Below are 25080 nucleotides of genomic sequence, written 5' to 3' on the forward strand. Positions count from 1 at the left end.
AATTGTGGAAACATTAGAGTTGGTCATGATTTGGTTGGTTCGAAACCTGCAGGCGGGCGTAGCACGATGCCGAGAGCCTAAAAAAAACATATTTTTCAGACAATGTGCCTGAGCATTTGTCACGTTGTTAAATTTGGCAGTGTCACTGCAACAGCTTTGGAGGCTGCTTTTTCTTTATTACTGAGGATCACCTTCACTGTGCTTTATTACGGGGTAAAAGTTGTCTACTTTGTACCACGAGTCTCTGCAATACATAAGCCTGCAAGACACAGATTAAAAGTTTTAATCAATAACTTTGGGTCCAAGAGTCCTCATACCCATTTTTCTAAGGGGCATTGGATGATATAAGCACTATCTTTTGTCTCATGGGGTCGTTTCAATTGTTCTTTTCAGTCAAGCAAACATGAAAAAAACACATCTTGAAGAGAATGTTTGTAAGAAAATTAGCACAAGGTAATATTTGTAAGTTTACACATATGTGACAACTTAAATGTATAACAAGAGTGCTAATCTTACATGATCAAAGTATAGCAGCAAAAAAAACCAACATAAAATAAGGTTTTAATTTGCATATATCTAACATTAACTTCCTCCGTTCTCTGTAAATACATGTTAAGTATCTCAATATAAGCATCTCATTCAGGTCAGCTGTGGCTAAATAAGAAAATATTCAACAGAAAACTCAAACAAAAAGAAAAAAATCTTCATAAAACAATGTTACGGATGCCAAAACCAGTAAGTTAACAATACAGTACTTTCCAGGGAACTGCATCCTGTATTTGCCTGTGAGTAAGATACAATCAGTAAAATTATCTGAAAATATATTTATTTTCCTCTTTGCGGTGGATGTTTCCAATGACTTTAGAAACACATGAAGCCAACAAAAATAATCTGTGCAATAAAGTTCTCTTCTCAGAGATGATAAAATGTGCAACGATAAAGTGGCTGTAAGACCTGCTGCTTCCTGAAGCTGCGCTGTAATGACCAAACCCATAACAGGAAACAAACCGCCGGGACTGTACAGTCTGCTGCTAACCAGCCTGCTGTAAAACAATGACAAATAAAAAAAGAAAAGGTTTTAGTCTGTTAACATCACATCCTTGCATGCACACAGAACAACTGCCTTTTTTTGTCGGGGGGGGGGGGGGGGCCTAACAGGATACAAAACAGTTTTCCTCTTGTCACTTCATTACATAAAGCAAAGGATAATTTCTCTAAAAAGTCAGAACCACCTTACATTTTGTTTGTTAAAAGACAAACGTACTGTACGTTTCTTAGCTTGAGCCAACATAATTGAGGGGGAAAAAAAAGTGTTTTCAGAGGTGTGAAAGCTGGTTCGTTGATGGCACCAACCATTCTTTGGGCGACAAGCAGGATGCAGCTCTGTACTCACTTCCACGGCTACCAAACCACACAGTCAGCCAGTATCAGCACGTTTCCAGGAGGTTGTACATGTCCAGCAAAGGAACAGCAGTGTAACTTGCTGATAAACGTACTGCTGTGGAACAGTATAGGAGTCAGTGGTCAGTCCACACTGTATTATCTCAATTGAGTCTGCGTTGCCCAGAGTAGGAGAGTTAGGGCAGACATCACCAGCGGTGTGGAGGGTCCACGAGAAAGAGACTTGCCTGCAGCGGCGGCTGCAGCGCGTTCGTCGCTTCTGTCAGTTCCAATCACAGGAGCTTCTGTTCCAACAAAAATTAACTCTGTGGTGCAGCTATCAGTGCAGCCACTGCCACTGCCGGAGCTGCTGCCCTCATCACCTGCAGTGACAAATCCACATAAAATCACCACATGAAACAAAGGGTAGAGCAGAAGAAGACAGAGAAATGACAACATCTATTTAAATCTATTCAGTCAAGGAGCAACATGTTTACTTCTCAGACCTCTAATTGGTCAAAAGACGGCCTTTTTGTCACTTATTCTCACTGGCTTATGCTTGATATAGTCTGATTTTTATGTTGTTCTGTAAATATCCTCAGCTTTGGGTTTTATTTTTGTCAGTTTGAGTTTGTGAACTTAATGTATTTCAGTTCATTTGACGTCAAGACGTTTTTGTAAATAAATCCAATCATTTTGTCAGCAATATTTAAACTTTTTTCTGAAATGTATTATATTTTTGTTTTTTCTTTCCTAATCGGAGGAGGTTTGTTTTAAAAGGTTCACCACCTTTTTTTGTGGTTAAACTTGTGTTTGTATTATATTATTATACCTATAATAACTATGTGGCCATAAAACCATGTTTGTCATATCAAACAGAAGTTTGTTATATGAAGAACAGTTTAAAAATTTACCTTGAAAAATGACAAAAACCCATTTTAATTACAAGTTACATTACATAAAATTCACTTGTTTAAATAGCCAACTATTTTTTTGTGCATTTTATAATGAAATTGCTGTTGGCTTTTCTTGTCTAATTTTTTTAACATCGAATTACCACAATTTTAAGCAATTTTGTGCAGATAAACAGTAAAAAAAAGACTAAGTAATGATCATCAGTTTCCTTAATGTAACAACTCTGCTATTACTAAGATGACCAAAGATGCTTCGTAAATTGGCTGTTACATTCTAAAAAAACTATAATATGTATTCAAGTGGTGGTTAGAAAGCAAACACAACCTAGTACAAATTTACATATCTATTTATTGGCAGTGAATATTCAGCCACACACTCCTTTTTTTTTCTTTTGAGGCAGAGTGTTCTTTCTATCGTGTCAGCTCCAACAATTTAAGAAAAAAAACCAGAAATGACTGTTTCTGTCATGGCAACATTTAACTTGAACATCCTGTTCACGGGGTTGGCTGCCTGTCATTTTGTCGTGTCACCACACCTAGAGCTATTATTACTCTAACAATGTCAGGCTTGCCTCAGTGGCATTAGTGACAAGCTGTGGTGTGAATGACAGTCGAGACCTTATTGCTGGTATTTGTGTTTCTGTGGGCGTCTTGTGGTGTTGTGTGCGTCGTCCAAAAGCTGACATTTAATGAGAGGAAGAGATAAGACTAAAAACGCTTACTGGAGTCTTGGAAATAAATGTCATTTCCATTGTAGGCATTCTTTAGCTTGTTGGTCATGACACGGAGAGCCATGATCTGTTGCCGAATCAGCGTGTCAGGTCTGGTGATATCTACATCCACCTCTGGATTGTTTATCTGGTTGGTTAGACCCTCCTTCACCACTTCAGGAAAGTATCTGAAACAGAACAGAATTATTTACTAAGCATCTGTAACTGTGTAACAAATAATTTCACTGCTTAATTGATCTCATTCAGCTGCTCCTTTTACTGGTCACCACAATGCTTTCTACATCTGCCTCCATCTATACTCTTTTTTCCTCCTTCTCTACACCAACCACCCTCACGTCCTTCTTCACCGTAGCTCCAACCTTAATACCAGCACATGTCGAAACTATCCCAATCTGCTTTTCCACATTTCTCTCCAATACATTTAACATAACAAAAATAACAAAAATTCTTGTTTGCACCAAAACAAATGTGAAACATATGTATCATCGACCTCACATACTTAACTCAACTCATATGTGATCAACTCTAGAAAAATCCTCAATGTATTTGACTGTTTTTGAAAAGTGACAGATGTGTCAAAGTAGCTCAGATTAAAGCAGACAGAATCACAAGGGATAGAAAGCCTGCTCTTTAATCAACGAAGATGAAATCAGACAAAACGTAAGTGTGCAATAAATAAACTTCATTTGGCAATTTCTTAGGTGGCTGAACCTGATGTAGAGAGACTGACTAGCGTGGCTGAAGCCTTTAAAGGTTTTCGCTTTGCCTAAATTTCATATAAATCACTGGGAAAAAGTTTGTCATTCATAGTAAAAGGGTTGTGACTGCAGTTACAACAATAATGTTCATAGTTTTGCACTTTGTGACACATAAGTAAAATATTCTTCAAGCTTAAAGCAATGCTAATTTTAAATGACTTAAAAGTCCCACTCTGATCATTTTTTTTAATCTTTTTTAGAAGCATTTCCAGTGGCCTTTTTATTATGATTATACTGTTTTAGACACAAGCCTGTGCTGTTTTCTAGGACAAAGTTTTTGCAGAGCAGCAGAAATTCATCAGAAATTCACTTCTGAGTTGTGGGCGGGACCATTGGTGCGTAGAAACCCCACCCACATTTCCCATCATCAATTTGTTCACGGGCTCTCACGCTAGCTTACAGCCCCTTAGCTTAATTTTCTTAATAAATTATCTCTATTATCATAAAAATGAACATGTTAACGAACATGTTAAAAACACCAAAAACATGGCTTTCATCTGAGTTGGTCTTTAAAGTTGTGACAAGAGAATCGGAACATTCCACAAAACACTGCGCGCACAGTTTGAAGCATCAATTAACCATGTTTAAAAAGTGAACTGGCACAAACATATTCTTTTATAGCACCATGTGGTGATTCTTTTTTAATTGTATTCTTGGAAGGGAACAAAACACTGGAGTGATGTGATGGAGAGTGCTCCCTGCCAGCATCTCCCGCTCACTGTCAGCGAGCACAGCTCTCATACCAATCTACTGTACGGCTCGGTGTTACTTTACAAGCTGCATTGGTGACAAGCAGTGTTAGAAACTCCATAGTCCTCAGAGTATTAGAGCTTATACACAGCAGAGGCTGTCCATGTCAGTACTTGCCATTGTGCTCACAGAGAGAGTTGATCTGGGAACAGAGTGTGGTTATTTTAATACCTGGCAGGGAAAATGTGATAAGAGGAGAGCAGAGTTACTTTTCCTGCAGTTATCAAGCTCTCACCTGCCCTTCGTGTGGCTGTTCCAGCACTGCTCCTCGTCAGGCTGTGTAAGTTTCTCTTTCGAACAGATGTCATTTGGCAATTTGGACCAGACCCTCTTGGACTCCTCCAATCTTTCCTTGATGTCATTTACCTGCCGTTGACCGAAACAGAGGGAGAAAAGTATTACACTTCAAACATTCAAAAAGCTAAAAAGCTGAGGAGAAAGTGGGTTAGAAAATTGGAAAAAAACCTGAAACATATTTATTCATACAGTTTTTGGCACTTCTGACTAAAGTAATATTTAATCCTGTGGATGATCCATACAAATGACATCCATCTGTTATCGTTCATGTGTGCGGTTGGGGTCACTGGGGCAGCGCCCTTGATAAGGAGTCCCAGAATTTCCTCAGCCCCTCCTCCTTTTCCAATTCTTCCTGGGCTGAGCTAGATAATCTCTTCTGGGTCTGCCACAAAGCCTCCTCCCACCGGGTCTCCCCCCAGTTGGGCATGCCTGTAATGTCTCATTAGGAAGGCGGGTGGTATTCTTGCCAGATGTCCGAACCACTTTAACAGGCTTTCTCCAGTGTGCAGGAATAACAGCTCTAGTCCAGAGTTCCCCCCATGTGGCTGAATTTAACACCTTATGTGTTCTGGGGATACTCAAGCCATCCTGCAAACAAACCTATTTTCTACTGCATGTAACCTCAACATCATTTTTAACTCATCTCTCTTGGCAATGGATGGGGGCAAAGACCTCATAGACTAATTGGTAAATTAAAAGTTTTCCTAAAACTCAACTCCTTCTTCAGTGCAACAGACCAGTACAAAGTCTGCATTACTGCACCAACCCATCAGTTCATCTCCATATCTTGATCCTTTCTTCATCTGTCATCTCATGAACACATCACTAAAATATTTTCACTCTGGGATGTGACTTAGAGGAAAATGCCAGTATTTTTTGGATAAGAGCAATGGCCTAAGATTTTGAGATTTTCATTCTCCTCAAAGCTGCTTCACACACAACTACAAACTGCTCTGAAAACTAAAAAGCACCACATCATCCACAAACATCAGAATACAGATTCTTAAGCTCTCAAAACCAAACCCAAAAATGTTTGCCTGCAATTCAGAATTCTAGGAATTCTGAAAGGTTGAGAACAAAACCTGGCTATGTGAACCAAGCCCATGCTCTGTTTGAATAGACATTGAATGACCTCAACAGAAATGTATCTCTGATTCTCAAAGCGGCAAACCTAAAATATCCAGTAGGACACAGTGACGTTCCTTCTTTTGGTCCACCAACCACATATGATGTGGAGATTTTCAAGACCACTCAAGGATCCTAGCAGGGCTGAGACCTGTTCTAGTGTTACATGGCCTGGAAAAAACACTGTTTCTCCTGAACCTGAGGTTTAATAATAACCAGACTATTTGCTCCAGTTGGGTTTTTACTGGGGAAGTACATCTCCCCACTAATTAGAACACATCATTTGATTCCCTTTTACTAAATAAGAAACCAACGACCCCCTCTACTAATATTAAAGTGTTGCTCTCAATGTTCATGCAGTGCTGCTGCTTCAGAGATGTGTCTGCCAAGACCGTTGTAAAACATCTACAGCCTTGAGATGATCAATACAGACCTCTTCTACTGCTGAAAGACCTAAGTGACCCCGTAAATGGTGTCCCAGCTCCCAAGTCCACAGCCTTGGTGTAATAGTAAGGCTAAGAAGATCTTTGTAGTATTATTTCCACAGTTAAAAATGGCACAACAGTCATAGTAATAGTGTGATCTCTGCTGAGGAGCTAGACACTCTCTTTGAACCACAATTAAAGATTTTTTTTTTTTGCTTCCATCAATACTCTGTTCATCTGTGATTCATGTGGCACAGACGGGAGGCTGAAAGCTGGTATTTGGCATAATTCACTACCCCCTACTGATTCCATCTGGACTCAGCAAGAAGTTTGAGCAAGTGATCAACAAACAGAAAAAAAATCTTCTTGCTATGCACAGTAACATATTTAGCTTTACTGTTTTTTTTCACATTATAGTGACACTTTAAGAGACAACGTTCATGTTAAGTTGTAATCGTGTTTAATTTTTAAATAAAAAAGGAATAAACACAGTTTCTAATAAAAAATCCAGATACAAATCTCAGCTCTAATATAACACCTATAAGACAATACTATTAAATGTGTTGGTTTGAAAAAGGCTAATAGCCCTTTCAGCCACTTTGTTCATCTCAAAGCTTCTGGGGCTGGATTGTCAACAAAAAGGCATTAGCAGTAAACTCAAGGAAAAATTATATCTTCTTCTTATCATCCTGTCTGAATAGTTTTTTTTTTGGCCACAAATAATCATTTGCCTCCATCTATCTCTGTCCTCTGCCCCTTTTTGTTTACACCAACCACCTTCATGTAATGAGCTCCTACAATGTTCAAATATCCAAATATTCAAGAAAAGGTATAAAGAAACTTTGATTTCACAATATGAAGATAAGAGGAGTTAAGGATCAACAGGTGTTTGAAAAATTCCAAATACATGTGTGAACTTGATGGTGGGGAAATAATCAAAGCTCTTTTACTTACAACCAGTTACTATTAGATTGTATAATGTGCAATAATGATGACTGAAATGGTTTAAATTACAATCAATAAACTTTTGATTTTCTTTACTTGTTCTGCAAAGCGTAGCAAAAATCACTGGTTGTATGTGATAATGTGTTTTAATGATAATCAATGATTATTACATATCAGTTACTGTTACTGAAATCATGAATGAATGTTTTCTGGATATAATTAATCATTAATATGCACTTGATTTTGTAATTGATCAGAACCAGATTATGAAAGCTATGAAATATATAAAATGAATTGACTCAGTAGGGGTGGGATTAAACAAGCTCACTTCTTCCCACTCCTTTTCAAGCAATAAATCAAGCTCAGCATGTCTTTAGTTAATGATCACTGTATTTAATTAAGCAAATGTGAATTGTTTTGTTTTCTGTTTTTATTTATTTATGCATTTCATCATTTCTGTAATGAGTTTGATCAATCTGTCAATTTTATTGCTTTTACTACAATACTTGCAATAATCAATCAATCAATCAATCAATCAATCAATCAATCAATCAATCAATGTATTCCTTCACTACATCCACGAATCTCCACTCTTATCTTCAAGGCCTCTTTCCTGGTAGCTTCAACCTCAGAATCTTTTTGCCAACATAATTATTGTCTTTCCACTCAACATGTCCAAATCATCTCAATCTGGCTTTTCTGGAATAATTTCCAAAATATCTAACGTGAGCCATCCCTCTGATGTTTTCATAGTATGACCGGAAGACAACTTCAACATCTTCAGTTCCGCCTTCTGTCTCTTTCTCAGAGTCTATAAACAAACAACATGGCTCCTCTCACCATAGTCTTCTACACCTTTCCTTTCATTCTTTTTGAAATTCTTTGATCACACATCATACCTAAAACCTTCCTCCACCTGTTCCAACCTGCTTACACACGCCTCCTCATCTTATTCCCACACTCTCCGTCAGCACTGTAAAACCTAAGCACTTCAAGTCCTCCAACTTCTTCACCTCTGCTCCCTGTAACCTCACTGATCCACTTGAGTCCCTCTGATTTACACACAGATACTCTGACTTACAGTGGCTGACCTTGTGGACACTTGAAGAACCTGTAAACACATTTCCACGCCTGTCCTTGATCACATGCTTTTCATCTTTGTTTTTCTGCTTTGACAACCTGTACAGACCTTCTTCTTCCTCCTTTGCATCCAATCTGTCAAGCAAGGTTCTCATTCACCCTTTGCTTGGCTTTTGCCACTTCCAAGTCCACCTAGAGTGGCATTTTCTTGTAATCTTCTCTGCTTTCTTCTCTCTTCTCAGTTTCCCATTTTTTCTTGGTTAAGCCCTTGATGCCCATTAATGTAAATATGCATCAACCCACTTTGGCTTCAAACTTATCCTAATTTAGCATCTACTTGAAAACAAAAACACAAGTGTTGTTTTTTTATAGCTGGAAATAAATTCAGATGTCAAGGAGTGAACCTTTTTCTCTTAATACACTCCTGAAGTCTTTCATTCAACCACCAATTCTCCTCATCTGCTTTACTCATTCCAGAGGAGACACCAAGTACCTCTCTCTGACTTTAGCTCAAGGTGTCCAGTCATGTGGAAAAACCTCCTGATCTCCCAAAGCCTCGGAGCTCTCTTCTCTTTTAAACTTCTATCACTTAGTTCTCTGCTGTGCCCTCTTCATCTTCCTCATCACCAGTCATCACCAAATACACCACTATCCAATGGTGTCTGGATACACCCTCTCCAGTTACAATTTTGCTGTTGCTGATCTCTTTCAGATTAAACTGTTTGTGATTTGCATGATGATTTGACTTTGGCTTTATGTTGGATGCCCTTCCTGACACAAAAATTGTGTGACACTGGATTGTGTTCTCCCAAGTTTGCATTGACAATCAGGTTATTGTAAAAATAGGTAAATACATTTAAAAATGACAAAAACTTCATAAAAGAAGACTTTAAAAATACTTAAACAAGAAAATGCTTTCCACTGTCACTCCTATGTCTCATAGACATTGTGCACAATGTGTACTGATTCACCTCAATGTACGAGCAGAAAGTCAGGTCAACTGGCTTCAGTTTAATAAAGAGTTACAACAAGCATAAAAAGACTGCTTACGCATGGTTCTCCTGTGCAAAAACTAGTGACACAGGTTCATTAGCAATGTTGCATGATATGTAAACAAATATGTCACTCTTGGAACATGATAACATTGTTAAGAGGAGAACTATTTCAATATATTTGGCAACAAGGTGCTGCGTATCAGCATAAATCCTCCATGCTAGTTTTCAAAAACAGTGGTCAACAGATGATTATATCCAGGGCCTCCAGTCATCTCTGAGTTGACCATAAACTCCACTTTGCACCAACATATTTTGCACCAACATCACAGCTCCAAAAATGGAATGACAGGACATTAGGGTTCTCTGAAACAGAAATATCAACTCAATATAAGAACAAAAAATAAAACTGTTAAGATGGGGCCACAGAATGTATAACGGTAAAAAAGGCGTATACTTTGTGCGTTTCTACCTTGCTATAAGGCCAGAAGTCCTTCACAGTAACAGTCACTCCCACACATTCACTCACTGATGGTGGCTCAGTTCCCAAAACCTCCAGGATCAATGTGGGGTTCAGTGTCTTGGCCAAGGATACTTTAACATGGGCGAGCAAAACAAATGTCCTAAACCTTTTGTAAAGTATATTGCTTTTAATCAAATTAAGGCAATCATTAGAGTAAGTTTTAAAAATAACAATTGTATTCAAGTAAATAAAAAAAATTGCTTTGTTTGTGCTGCTAGAGATGGTGGTAGGGCCAGAACCAAAATACACATGTTGCAATTTCATGTCAGGAGACAAACAATTGGATTAGCTTCTAAAGGCACACTGAAACCACCAGGGAAATTGGCATTAACATTTTTGATTAACTGAAGGGACCAAAGTAAAAAAAACTAAATAAAACAGGGAAATCATGTAAACTTAAAAAAAAGTTGTACTTATGCTCTTCAGAGTAAGGAAGTGTGTGTGTCTCTGTGTATGGGTGCTCTGGCTTACTTTTGAATTGAGGCTGTACTAAGATATTCACACACACAAAAAACAAAACAAACAAAAAAAAACAGATCATTTCTGATTGCTAAAATCTGCACATTTCTATAGGCTGGACATGATTAAAAAAATAATCAGTATCTGCCAATATAAAGAGAACAAAACAAAACAAAAAAACTAGACTAATATGTTTAGTGTGGTTGAAGATAAGGAAATGTCAGAGGCTAAGAGAGGAATAACTCTTTATCAGCATAAAAACAAGCAGAAAACAAAAAAAACATGTATTTTGTTTTAAAAAAAAAAAGATAAGCCCAACATGAATACGGAAAACATTTATGACGATAATTAAGGTACTGTACATTCTTATGGAAAAGTTGTAATGCTGGCTTTCTGACTAGAGATCCTGGTGATTTCTTCAGAAGCACAAACTTCAGCTCAAGTTACATCCTTTAACCCAATCTAGGAATGAATAACATAATTTAAATAGAGCTTAAACCACAACTTCTTTGTAAAATGAAGCTCTAAATTAATACCTCCTTTTTATAGTCATTTGATTTAATAAAAATGATAACAAAAAATAGAGATCAAAAGATAACCTTGCATTGGAAAAGTAAGATATTAATTCTCTATGTGTAGTTGTGTGTGATTGTATTTTATTTTTGCAAGAAAACAAATGTGGATGGGTCACAACCTTCTGTGGGAAATTCGATTGCTTTCAGCAGTGTTGTAATTCTGTATATAAATTGTTTTGGACTTAAACCAATTTCGACTGCTTGATTGTTTGTGGCTCTGAAAAGCAGAGACAGTATAAAAAACTGTCTTATACAATTTACAGTCATATTCCAAGAAAAAAAAAACATTACAGTGAGTGCAACGCTCACAGTCAGAGAAGCAGTTGATTCGATTTATTCAGGGTTTTCCACAGAAATTGAAGTTGTTGAGGGCTGCGGAAGAAACTCAGGAAGCAAACAAACTTGAAGAACTGCAAACTTTTTGCTCCTGTTTGCTTCAACCCCATTAATTAACAAGCCAGGAGTGACTGACACAAGTAACGACTTTTATCCCACTCCTCTTTCTCGGTTGGTTGAAAGGTTTTATGAACAGATGGAGCTGACTTGTGTGACATGGAGATGAATCTGCTGACAGACAGGCTTGGTAATGATCCAACATAAACCACGAGGTGAGATCCTCAGAAATAGATGATGAGTGGGAGGGTTTTACTTTTTAAAGTCCCAGTGACATCCAGTCTGCGGGGTGAGTGTTTTCATGTGTTGTGTTACATCTAACAATCCCATATGTGTTAGTGGATGTTAATTTAGGAATCTTCAATTGTTTCCAAAACAATTAGAAAAGGCATTTCTAAAATTAAAATTTGGTTATACTCTAAAAAACTGTGAAAAAAAACCCTAACAATCTGGTCAAAACAAAAAATAGATTTATATATTACTAATACATTAATTATATATGTCATATTTAAGACTTTTAGTCATATATTACCTCAGAAGCTTAAATCTCCATGTCCATTTTTGTCAGTTTACTTTTCAGAACTGTAGTTTGAGAAAACAAAGTCTGTTATAGAATAGGACATTTTAAATCTTCCCCTATGGCAGGCATATCCAAAGTTTGGCTCATAGGCAAAATGCGTCCCATGTTCAAATTCCTACCCGCTCGCATATAATTCGGCAGTAATTTTGGCAAAAAAGTCTTTAGATGTATCTGGGTGGAAATCTGGGTGGAAAAAAAAATGATAGATATGCCATTGAAATAAAATGTTAATTAGATAGCCCATTTGCATTTAATATTAGTAAAATAGTTCAAAAAATGCTGGCCAAATGGTTCTTTGCAAGAAGTTTGGACACCCCTGCCCTATGGTGTTCCACAGTATTATCCAACAATATGTAACATAAATCTTTTCTTGTTTGTTTGAATAATATTTTTATTCTTATTCCCTGCCTCTCCACCTCTAAGCAACTTTTCTTTCAGTGGTTAATAGCTGCTTTAAACCTGATTTGTACTGCTTGTATACTGACTGTAGACAAGCTTTATTAATTTTAATGGAACAAAAGGGAGTCTGTTCCAAAATAAATAAATAAATAAAAATACAGTAAAAAATCAGTTTCTCTCATTTTTGAAAATCTTTAGAGGGGCAATTGATGCATTTGTTTTGCTTCATTTGTGCACTTAATTTGTACAAAGTCATTTTACATTGTTTTGTTATATGAGTACATTTAATTAGATGCAAAAAAAGCAAAACCATCAAAACTCATCAGTAATTAAAGCTGTCAATGGCGGTGATGTGATAGATCAATGCAGTTCTTGTGTGGTCATCTGTCGGGTCAGGATATGGGTCTGTTTGATTTGTTGCTTGGGGCTGGTGGAAAGAGCGATCTGAGGAAGCAACAGCGATTGTGTTATCTCTTTAGAGCCTGTGGTAAAGACCTACTGAGCAGCAACATTTCTTTATCATGGGCCACAGTAGCCCTTAGACATGCACTTCATTGAGTAAAGCCACAGCTGAAGAGGTAGAACACTTTACACAGTTTTCCTCAGGGATCCAAGAATGTGATATATATATATATATATATATATATATATATATATATATATATATATATATATATATATATATATATAGACTGATCCCCAAAAAGCAAAACATTGTGATGTGCATAGCGAGATGTCCCAATTTGTGTTCTCAAAAGGGTCCCTGGCTTAAAATCAAAATTAGATCTTGATACATCTCTAAGGTAAAAAAGCTATTCTTGTGGTTAATTAAAAGACTTGTCACATGGGGCCACAATCCACTTTTTATAAGTATTCCCCTGATCCATGGCATCAAGGACACAAAATTATGTGATGAGCTGATTTTTTAATAATTTTGTTCAACACTATTGGTTTTTCTGGTGAGGCTTTTATTATTTGTTACGACAGAGTTTTGGGGCCAGTTTACAACATGTGGGGCATTTAAAAAACAAAGAAATTCTGAACTTTTTGGCAACTCAAAATCAAATTATTATCGGTGTAGCCGGCTTTCCGGTCTTTGGTGTTGGTAATGCAGAGTTTCAAATATAAAGTAAATAGCTCAGCGACATATTTGTAAACGGCCACTGCTTTATTCTGCCATTTTCACTCACATTTGTCCACTTACTTCATGTAACTGTCATGTGCACAAGGAACACCAAAGAGGAATGAAAATAGTGTTGCATACATCCCCTTCTCCAAAGGAAACGTCTCGTTTCAAGATAAAAAAAACAAAAAAGAATACAAAATATTAATTAATATAATAAAAAGTAAATCAAACAAAGGAGCTTTCAAATCTTTTTGTAACATTATCAATAAACCTTCATCTTACCAAGTCAATGGAATTTAGTCGGTCTGCTCTGCCGCTGCACAGAATTCCCTTGCTGCACTGTATGCTCACTTTCACCTTTATCTAATAAATTTACAACTTTCCAAATCTTGTAATAGTACTTTTTTTCTTGCTTTTGGTGGCCCTAACACTCCATTGTAATTTCTATATTAGTATGAATTATAATCTTTTTGCTTTGTATATATTTTGTTTACAGTAAACTCTTCACTCTTTATGGGTTTTTACAAGTGATGGGGGATTAATGTGGATAACTAAACTCATATAAGGGGAATTTATAGTTAAAATCTTTTCAAAATGTAGTCAAATAAAACTTTTAATGAAAATAATATAGAAAACCTATGCCAATTTTCATGTAGCGGCTGTTAACGTGCTGTCAGATTCCATTTTAGTCTCGATATTGCATCTTTCTCTACAGTTTACTGTTTTTCAGTTAACACATTAGCTGCTGTTAACATTAGTACTGATTATATCAATCAGAACCAGGGGTTCTTATGGAATAAATAATTAAAAAAACATAACTGTGGAACTATACTGCAGTCTTCTGTAATGTAGGTGCAACAAAAGAGCTGTTCGAATCAGAAAAGAAATAGTAAATTGAGAAATAAAAAGCAAGATTTCCAAAAAATACATACAATTTTGGGTAAGCAGTTGAAGTAAATCAATAGCGCCCTGAATAAATCTATGAGTACAGCTACATATGATATAAATACAGCTACTCTGATGCCACTGGAATTACAGTGTATGGCTGTGAGTATGGGATTGAATGTAAAACACTTTGGGGTTGAAAACGGTAGAAAGGCACTACTTAAGCATATATTATTTACCACCTACTCTGATTATTGAACAGACCTTTTTATCTTTTTGCATTCTAATCCTAAGTAAATGACATCGAACATTCCCTGGACAAAGGTGCAAACAAAATTCTAATTCCTAATGGGGTCAAAAATTATGCAAAAAAATGTGTGTGTTTAAGGTAACCCTCCCCCCCCCCCCACACACACACATAGACACACACATATGTCTTTTCCATTTGCACACACATAGATAAATTAATCAGACCGAACATATCTATGCACATTTAGCATATAGTTTTCACACAAGCAGGGAGGAGATTCTTCTTCTTTATGTTTTCTTCAAGCGCATGTCCAGTTGCAGTTAAGAAAGACTTGATGTGAAATGTCATAGCATTGCAAATCACACAGATCTTGCTCCAGAGTTTTACTTTCACAGCTCTATTCCGATATATGAAAGATTCGGTGTCACATAATTCCAGCTGGCCATACACCATGATTTTTGATTTCTCTTCCATGAACAATTTTCCAACAGAGAATAAAAAGTGACGCCCGCCATCCATATATCATTACCAAATCCAAGTCCCTGATTCGTCAAAGTTTAATTGTTCTAACTTGCAACGTGCGTTCAGTGGCCGTGCATTTGTTCACAGAGTCCAAGAACGGTCATAGAAATTAGAGTGGCAATGTATGAACGCTAGAGTTTTGAACACAGAGGCCCGAAACGTGCATTTACATAGACTTTTCATTGGAAGTGGTTGATGCAACGCGTGTTGTGGAGGGCATGGTGAATGTGGCTTAAAAATGACAAAATGCATGCATTAGTAAATAACTGACATAAGCTGTTTGAACCTATCCATTTTCTATACCATTGCACATCCTTTACGTTTAATTTGTCCTTTTCTTTATTTAAAAAAAAAACATCAACAGAGTTCTGTGAGGGAAAATGACCAATCTGTTAACATCCTCATGTGGACACAAGAAAAAGCAGAACAGAAGTATCGGTAACACTTTATATTAAGATTCCTTAACAAGCTTTGTTAACACATTAACAAGCATTATAAATGAATTTATAGGGTGTTAGTAAGACATTTATTAGTACAATAAGTCTAATAAGGTTTATTAAATTACTTAGTTAACACATTTACAAGCATTATTAGGATGTTTTTAAGATGCTAATGATGCATTTACTGATATTATAGGTGCTTAACAAATGTGTCAGTGTTAATAAGCTTAATAAGATTTATTAACAACCTTTGTTAACAAATTAGGAAGTATTATTATTGTTTGGGGTTCTAGTAAGATATTTATTAGCATTGTAGACGCCTGACACAAGCCTAAGTGTTCATAAGCTTAATAAGTTTTATTAATTAACTTAACAAATTAATAGGCTTTATTAATGTGTCAGATGCTAGTAAGATATTTATTAGCATTATAGATGTCTTGCAAATACCTGAAAGTGTTAATAAGATTTATTAACATCTACAGTCAGACCATTGTCTTCTAAATCCATATTACTAAACTGCTTATAAGCTTTACAAATGTATTAATTAACTTTGTTAATAGTTTATTAATTGTTTTGCAGCACCTCATCTAAAGTGTGGACGTATTTTACCACAAACAACCACAAAGCATAAAGATTGTAAAAAGAACTTTATGACATTAAAACAGACTAAACATACACAAATCGTTCTGGAAAAGATATATAATAATTTAATTAAGACAAATAATTTTTTTTAAAAAACATATATACTGGTGTTGGATGACTAGCATCATAGCTAATTAGGATAAAGTATTAGCATCTATCCTGAGTGAAACATTCATTGCAAATCCCATCACCAGGAGACAATTCTCTGCATTCAATGCCAACTGCATTCAACCACTGTTGCCTTGCTTCAAAGTCCACAAGAAAGTTGCACAAGCCAGTAATTTTTGAAGACCGAAGACAATAAACCTACAGGAGCCATGCTAAAGCTAACACGCTAACCTGCCCATCTATGAATAAAGATGGGCAGGTTAACTAATGTCACCATTGGCTAATGAATCTGTCAATCAAACTCATCAGCAAAACAGGCGTGCTCACTTTCAGCCAATTGAATGGCCTCTTAGACTTTGCTTTCACACAGGTGACGAAAAAAGCCCCGCCCATCTTTGATTCTGTACCGGTCGGTCGTTAGCGCGTTAGCTTTAGCATGGCTCCTGTAGGTTTATTTTACTTTAGATGTTAATAAATCTTATTAACACATCTATAATGCTAATAAATATCTTACTAGCATCTGACACATTAATAAAGCCTATTAATTTGTTAAGTTAGTTAATAAAACTTATTAAGCTTATGAACACTTAGGCTTGTGTCAGGCGTCAATAATGCTAATAAATAGCTTACTAGAACCCCAAACAAAAATAATACTTTTTTTTTTTTTTGTTAACAAAGGTTGTTAATAAATCTTATTAAGCTTATTAACACTGACACATTTGTTAAGAACCTATAATATCAGTAAATGCATCATTAGCATCTTAAAAACATCCTAATAATGCTTGTAAATGTGTTAACTAAGTAATTTAATAAACCTTATTAGACTTATTGTACTAAAAAATGTCTTACTAACACCCTATAAATTCATTTATAATGCTTGTTAATGTGTTAACAGAGCTTGTTAAGGAATCTTAATATAAAGTGTTACCGAAGTATCCTGTTTCCTGACTGGACACAAGCCAGCACAGACGCACTCTTGGTCAGAGACATGCACAAAAGCCTCGTCATGTCTGAGTTACACAGAGGATTTCGGAGAACGTCTAAGTGAAGCTTCAGGGTTCTTACAGGGCATAAAAAGACCTTTGATAACTGGATGCCACTCTAGGAGATCGCTGGCATATTTGATGTGGTAATCCTGTCATGAAGACACCAAAGCTGGTGAGGTTTGACACACAGTCCTGCAGCTCTGACTCATGATGTGGCCCACAGCAAGCTGGCACTGACAACAACATAAGGATAAGACCACATTCTCTCTTGTTATTTTACTCAAACATCACTCTTTTCCCAAAGCAGTGTCACACTGATACAATTCTCTGTGGCAGGCATGGTTCATTTGTTTAACATACTGCATGATGTACTGTGAAGACACTATGTCAAAAGTAGTCAGTATCCATGCAGCTTTTTGAAAACTGCACAAATCCTTCACACCATAAATAGATATATTTATATATATTTATGAAAAAAATGGAAAAGGATGCAGCAATCACAATTCATACTTTGTGTTTACAAAACATGCTTGACAACTATGAAACAAATTTTAAAAATTTAAAGCATTTGCTGTCTTTAAATAAAACACATCTTTGTCACATTCTAACTCCATTTTAGGATAAGCCAAGGAACAAAGACTTGGAGGATCTAATGGTTGTCAATCTTAGTCCATCAATCCTGCTCCCTAACCTTTTTCATGTCATGGACTGGTTTAAAGTCAGACAATATTTTCACGGACGGGTCCGAACAAGGCTGAAGTTGGTGTGTAATATTTAGTTTAGCTTCCGGTTTCTGAAAAAATATTTTTGCTTTCACATTAAAACCGTACTGTGCCATTATAACACTGAGAACTTAACCCAGGCTCAGATAATCTTTCAAAGCAAAAAGATTTTTCATATTTTGTTTTTACATAAATCCTGGATCATTGTGTATTTATTTTTATCACAGGAACATTTTCTGTTCTAGTTTCTTGACAGCTCCCTGTCTAATAAACCCTTAATCTCCCTTTCAAAAGTTTTCTCTGATCAGAAACATCTTCGGTGGGTCTGCAACTTTATTTGATTAAATCTTCATTCTCTGTAAAACGTTTGCGGCTGATTAAGACTTTGTGATGAAGATGAGGATGTCAAAATGGATACTAACAACTGGCCGCTCACTTTAGCAGCGATCGTCTTTTAAGGTGTGATGAATAAATAAAACAAACCGCCGTAAAACTGGCATTTTGTAGATATAGTGATTAACGTGAATCCAACATGTCTGCATCTTTATTATCTGTGAATGAAAAACATTTGAGTATCAGGCAGAGCAGCTTCTGGTACGTGAAAACAATATCGAGGAAAATTCCTGGTTTTGTCTGTAAATAGCAGCTTTATGTTTTTTTGAAGTTGAAGACCCTTATTTGGATTCCTCACTGGTTCTTTCCTTCCCAAAGAAACTTTCCAAATACATTTTTTGTTTGTTTTTCATTAGCTTTTTAGCTTTGGGCTTTTAACTTTGCAATGCAAACAGCTGCTTAAAGTCACATGACGGGTCAAGACAGACGGATGTGTTGACAAGAGAATCCGGTAGTATTCCAAATTAAAACCTCCTTCAGTATCAGAAGATAAACAAACGGAAATAATTGAAGTTTGTGTATGCATTTGTTTATTCTGTCTGCGGCCCAGTACCAAATGGCCCACGACTCTGTACTGGTCCACGGCCCGGGGGTTGGGGACCACTATATTACCTTGAAATCTAAGCACATTTATAATGGCATCTTTTGAAAAGCCCCAAAAAGATAAAATATAACCTACATATTGAAAGAGTTTTTTCACTTTATACATTTCAAATAAACCTGTTTTGAACATGAACATTTTACTATTCTCATTCAGTGTATGACATTCCAACAGTAGCTTTCCTTTTTATTTTAATTGACCTTGTGATTTTTGAGAAACCCAGACTAAAGGTTGTGAGACAGATCTGGTTTTCCCAGCATTCACGCAAAAAAAGTTAAATGTTTATGCTATGCTGTACAGACACAGTAAATAACGGTAACACCACAAGTTTTTAAGCTGATCAAGATGCTCAGAACAACAACAAAAGAAAGTCTGTTCTTGGTTGTGAAGATTTAAAGAATCAATTTCTATTTCCAAAGGATATTAAAATCAAGCAGCTGTTGATGCATTTTTTCACCCCCAGATTGAAAATACATTAGTAGTTTTTTTTTTTTTCCTTTGGGCCTCTTCATGCAGCATTTTAAACAAAACCAAAAACGAGCAGGAGTTGCCTTAAACCTTGTTCAAAAATAAATACTTTTTTTGACAGGACAAAAGCAGGTTTGCTTTTGCAACATGTATAGTGCATAATCCTGAATGCAATGAACAAATGGTGTTTAAGAAACTAAGCAGTGGGAAAAGTCCCTGTGCACTGTGGGGCGGAGCTTCACCAAAAACAACTTGACATCTTAAATCAACGTAAAAGTGAATACTGGGACGGCCATGGCGCGCAGTTAGAGCGGTCAACTGCTGATTGAGAAATTGCAGGTTAGGTTATTGCCTTGCCCGCCCATGTATCGAAGTGTCCTTGAGCAAGAAACTGAACCCCACGTTGCTCCTGGTTGTTATAGGTTGGTGCCAGTGTTTGGCAGCGGAGCTGCCATTAGTGTGTGTAGTCAAGCGCACTACAAGCATACATCATTTACCATTTTACCGGTAAAAATGTATGCAATACCAAAATGATATAGCCTTAAAACAGATGCAACCTCCACATGTAGCCTTTTTAATCCAATGCTTCATCTATTTACAGGTAATCCAAGATAAAAGTGATGTACTTGTTTTAAGATAATAATCTGCTTATAAACTGTCACATTGAAAACAAAGTATTTTATTGAAAAATAAAAAAAACAGCAGAAAAAAGGCTCTTTGCTGCCTTTGCTGTTTAGTTTGTTCTGCCTGGAGTTTTTATTTAGATAAAGTTACACTGTAATTTGCTTCCCCCTGGATTTGCTGATTTTGGGGAGTGGAGTCAAGTGATTGCCAAGCATTCAGAGCGTGCAGCAAGTAGGACAAACTCCAGCAACGCATGTTAATGGCGGTCCAGCAATCAGATAAATTCTAATTAGATCCTAGAACTTACACATGGTACTCCCCCCCTGCTCGTGTTCTAAATTGCAGCTGCTCAGCTGAACCCACATAACAGTGATTTAACAGCTTTCTACAGAGATTGCTGGGGTTTTTTTCTTGCTCCTTACTGTTGTGCTAAGCATTTCTCTTCACATATCAGAAGTGTTTACCCCTGAATGATGAGCAGTGCTATGACTTAGTACCCCGCTCTCTGTCAGTAAGTGCTCAGCCGCCACTATTAAGAACTTCATGCAGAGTCAGGGCAAAGCTGTAACTCACTGAAACAAGGATTAAATGTTGTGATTAGCCTGTGCTCACAATGCTGTTAACATGAGTTATTGTCTAGGGACACACATGGACCACTAATGAGGCCCATCTTAATCGATTTCACAGAAACAACGCAGCTCCTGATAAGTCATTGTGTTTGAAAAGGTTGCATTAGACTCAAATAAAATGTAGAGGATGAATTTATCATTTTAATCAGTAAAATACTGAGGAGGACTCATTGAATCAAGTTCAAGATCCTCCTGTTAACCTATAAGGCCTTACATGGACTGGCCCCATCCTATATGAAGGACCTCATAGTCCCTTACCATCCAATAAGAACACTTCGCTCACAAAATGCAGGACTGCTTGTGGTTCCTAGAATTAGTAAAAGTACGGTTGGAGGTAGAGCGTTTAGCCACCAAGCCCCTGTTTATGGAATAAGCTCCCAGCTCATGTAAGAGAGGCCGATTCAGTTTCTACATTCAAAGCTAGACTGAAAACATTCCTCTTTGGACAGGCTTATTGTCAGACTAGTTAGTATTCAGAGATTATTTAACTTAATGTTAATTTGTTTAAATTAAACTTAATAACAATAACTATTTGTTTTAAAAGGCTGCTAGAAGTTGAAGCTGGGGTAACTATGGTGCACTGGGGTTCTGTCCTCTTTCCTTTTTTACTTCTACCCTTCCTCTCCTCTATTTTTGATCATTATTCATCATTTAGTTCTCCATGCCGCTGTTTGGTGCAGTGCGATTCATGTATTGTCCCTCTTTCCCTCTCCCCTCCTGGGGAGGGGAGAGGGAAAGACTCCAGTTGCCTCATCCGTGCTCCTGTTCCTGACCATGTTCCTGACCGTCTACCTCGCCTTTGCTCCTGCTCCTACACCTGGCTGTGGTTCCTGTCTCCGGCTCGACTCGCGCCCCTGACTGTCCCCCCAACCACGGCTGGATGAAGCTCGTCTGCTGGTCTTTATATATGCAGTTGTAGTGTTAGATAAGTTAATTCTTCTCTAAGAGTTCTGGTAAATCGCCTGTCCGTCCTGGGGGAGGATCCCTCCTTCATGTGGGAACCCCTGAGGTTTCTTGTTTTTTTCCGGAATCCGTTTTTTTAGGAGTTTTTCCTTACCGCGAAGGGGGGTCTAAGGGCAGGGATGCCAGTATAACTTAGTCAGTTTGTTAGTTCATTTTAGTATTTTCCTATTGAACTCTTTGTATTCGTGATCCTTTTGAGTTCATGTTTTACTTCGAAGCCCATCGAGACGACTGTTGTTGTGATTTTGGGCTATACAAATAAAATTTAATTGAATTGGATGTCACAAAAATACAGGAAGAGTAAGAAGATGCAAAAAAAAAACCACTCAATGAAAAAAAAAAGCAAATTCATCATAGTGACTCAGTATGTAGGGTTAAAAGCTCAGAGAGTGGTATGAATACTGTCAATAAAACACAAATCAATGGAGAAAGCCAGAATACAAAAGGCTGAAATAGAGAAAAAGTGTTTGGTCAATCGAGATTAATTCAAATGTCATGTTGAAGGTTTCTGATTAAGAGGAGAAGCTGGACATAGCTTCAGCCCTGATTTGGCCCCACTTTTAGAGTCTTCCGTATGACTCAGACTGGATTTGAACTCACAACCTTTCAGTCTCAGGGCAGACACTCTACTGTACACAAGGCTACTGAGCTCTTAGTCTAGCACCACAGGTCATAGAAAGAGAAATTATAAACATCTGTTTTGTCAGGTAAAATCTAATCTGTCAGAGAAATTATGTTATTTGTTTTGTTGTTACTATGTTTCAACCTTGTATAACAAGAATGTCATTTTTTTTCTCCCTTGGAATTTGTAGGAATCATGCATTGGTGGGATTAGCAGCAGAACTGTGAGTATGTGAGTTGCATCCATAAATGAATTGCCAACGTCAAACAGTGTAAAACCTTTTTTTTTACTGTTCACCTTTGTGCATCACCTTCTTTGATCAGCCATTCATTCAACCAACACATTATTATTATCATTTTTCCTTTTCTCTATGTAGCATGAAATTATTAAGTACAGAATCTAAAATGTATGTCCAAATAAACATGCAGTTTTTCCACTTCTACATTTTTGTGGCATTTTTCCAGTGTGGGGCTACGTGTTGTCCACTTAAATGACAGAATCTGAACCCAGACTACGGGCATATGCAGTCACCCCATGTTGGAGATTCTCCTTTCAATAGCTTTCTGTGCACTGCAGTTACACCCAGGGATAAGAGATGCCGCCTCACACACTGCCTCCACTCTATTGGCGCAGCAATCAGCATGGCATTCTTCTCCAGCCCTCTCTATTCTTTGACTACACGATCAACTTCCTAGAAAGAATCAGGACGCATTGGGCTCACAGTTGAAAAAAATCAAATTCCTTCCAGGGCACCAGAGACCCTGTGATTTAGATTCATGCACAAAGGTGCACCACTTAATTTTGTCTTCATCTGCTACTTTTATTTTCAATAGCTACTAATATAAAGAAATTAACAGTCCTTTAACCACAAACAGTCCAACTTATCATTCATTTGACTTCCACTAAAGGTGAACTGAATAATGCAGAACAGTAATACTTTTTCTCATTAGGTCCAAAATTAATTACAAAATTACGGCAGTTTCTGTACTCATAATGAAATGTGCTGTACATCTGTTTAATCTAGCAACAGGCAGCAGGGGCATTAAACATGCGTTCCATAGCCTATCACCATGACAACAGCTTTGCCAAATAACCTTGAATTTCCTACAGTGCGTTTGTGTGAACCTGTTGTCTGTGTAATTACGCTTAAATTAAAGTTACACATTGTCCAGCTCAGATTTGTATGTTTTTACAGCTGCATCTAAAAATAAAAGGTCAAATTTAAAACATAAGACAGACATGGAGCTGCATCCTTTCAAAATAAAAGCAGGAGGGAGGTAATGGGCTCAAATGGGAAACTTGTAATGTTGAAGAACAAATCAAACACGGAAAATTTTGACGGCCAAGTAATTAAAACCATACATATTATAAAAAGATGTTAGATAGTCTTTTTCAACCCTAATATTTTAAATCGCAGTGTATAAAACAATTTTCATGGCAAATTTGAAAATAAACTATATATGGTACATTTCTAAATATATCTTGAAGTTGTTATTGCAGTAAAAATAAAAGGTTTCTCAATGACATCATGTTCCTATCGTTGTTTCATTGTTCTTTATCATCTTTTGAAACTGATAACAAATGAAACAGATACTGTTTTGTTACAACACATTCATGCTAAACAAACCGTGACCAGACTAATGTAAGCACAGATGGACGTTTCATACACAGCTGGTTTTGTGTCCCGTCCCAAGGGTAAATGCAGCATTTGGGAGCAAAAAAAAAAGAAGTATTTTTCTAACCAGATGCATCTCTGCAAGGTAAAGTTTCAAAACAAACTGTAATTATTTATTAGTGATCCTGGGATTTAGCCCTTGGGCTGTAGTCTAGTTTGTAAAGAAAAAGCTCAATAGTTATGTTGTAGAAAAAAAAAGAAAGAAAGAAATGAGTTTTCTTTATCGTTAATACAAGAATGGAACACAGTAAAATTAATTTTCTTTTAACATCCTTTTCCCCCAAAAACTTGTCTGGTAACCACAAAACCCAAACGCAAAATTGTAAAAAATACTGAGGAGTTAACAGTTTATTTTACAAGCGACAGTGTGATAATCTCACACACTTTGCCTAGACAGATGAGTCATAGATATGATGATGTAACAGTAGCTCGATAATGGAAAAATATGGCAAAACAAGGCACCCTTTAAAAATAACCAAACTGAAATTTTAAGAATACTAAAAACTCTCTGATCAAAGCAGTATTTCGTCAATGAATTACTAAAAATCAATAGAGCAAAGCTAAAAATAAAACAGGTTTTAAAAGTAGCTAAATCTCCAAATAGGCTGCATAAATGGTCACCTACTTATGATATTCACAGCAGCTGAGTTGGCTTGCTTTAGTCATTCAGTGCTGTGAATAATGCTCTAAATAGGATTTTCTTGGACAAATTTTGGTTTATTTTCAGTTTTCCTGTATGATTTGTTGAGCAAACAGCATTCTGCAGGGTTAAATAGAGACAAAACATCTTCTAGCTGTAGGTTGAGTGATAACCGTGTTAAGAAAAACAGTGGTAGACTAACTGCCTGATGACATGCACAGAGGTTGTGACGGTTTCTAAACAGACTCAAACTGTTTGGAGCTGCCAAATTAAAATGTGCATTTCATTTGAGATCAGTATCAATGACCCGAGAGAAAATGAAAAGGATTTTTGTTGGGAAATCTAATACCTGATGTAAATGTAAAGATCCAAATCACCTCTTGAGATTTACACAATCAATACAAAAGAAAAGCCTTACTAACATTACCAAACTTCTTATTTTCATGGCCTGAGAACAC

General features: G+C 36.7%; 1 protein-coding gene across 2 annotated transcripts in view; it reads right to left on the reverse strand.

The window, feature by feature from the left end:
- Positions 1-267: 267 nt before the first annotated feature.
- Positions 268-25080, reverse strand: part of gpc6a (glypican 6a) — a 163482-nt gene continuing 138669 nt past the window's right edge. For both annotated transcript variants that reach the window (XM_011490217.4, XM_078945139.1), the window contains 3 exons: positions 4769-4899; positions 3017-3192; positions 268-1763 (listed from right to left, as the gene is read on the reverse strand). In XM_011490217.4, the coding sequence (XP_011488519.2) occupies positions 1540-1763; positions 3017-3192; positions 4769-4899 (531 nt within the window). In that variant the 3' untranslated portion in view covers positions 268-1539. The remainder of the gene's footprint in view (positions 1764-3016; positions 3193-4768; positions 4900-25080) is intronic.

This window comes from Oryzias latipes, chromosome 3 (assembly GCF_053564925.1).
Source record: "Oryzias latipes strain Hd-rR chromosome 3, Olatipes_Hd-rR_3.1".
Taxonomy (NCBI): Eukaryota; Metazoa; Chordata; class Actinopteri; order Beloniformes; family Adrianichthyidae; genus Oryzias; species Oryzias latipes.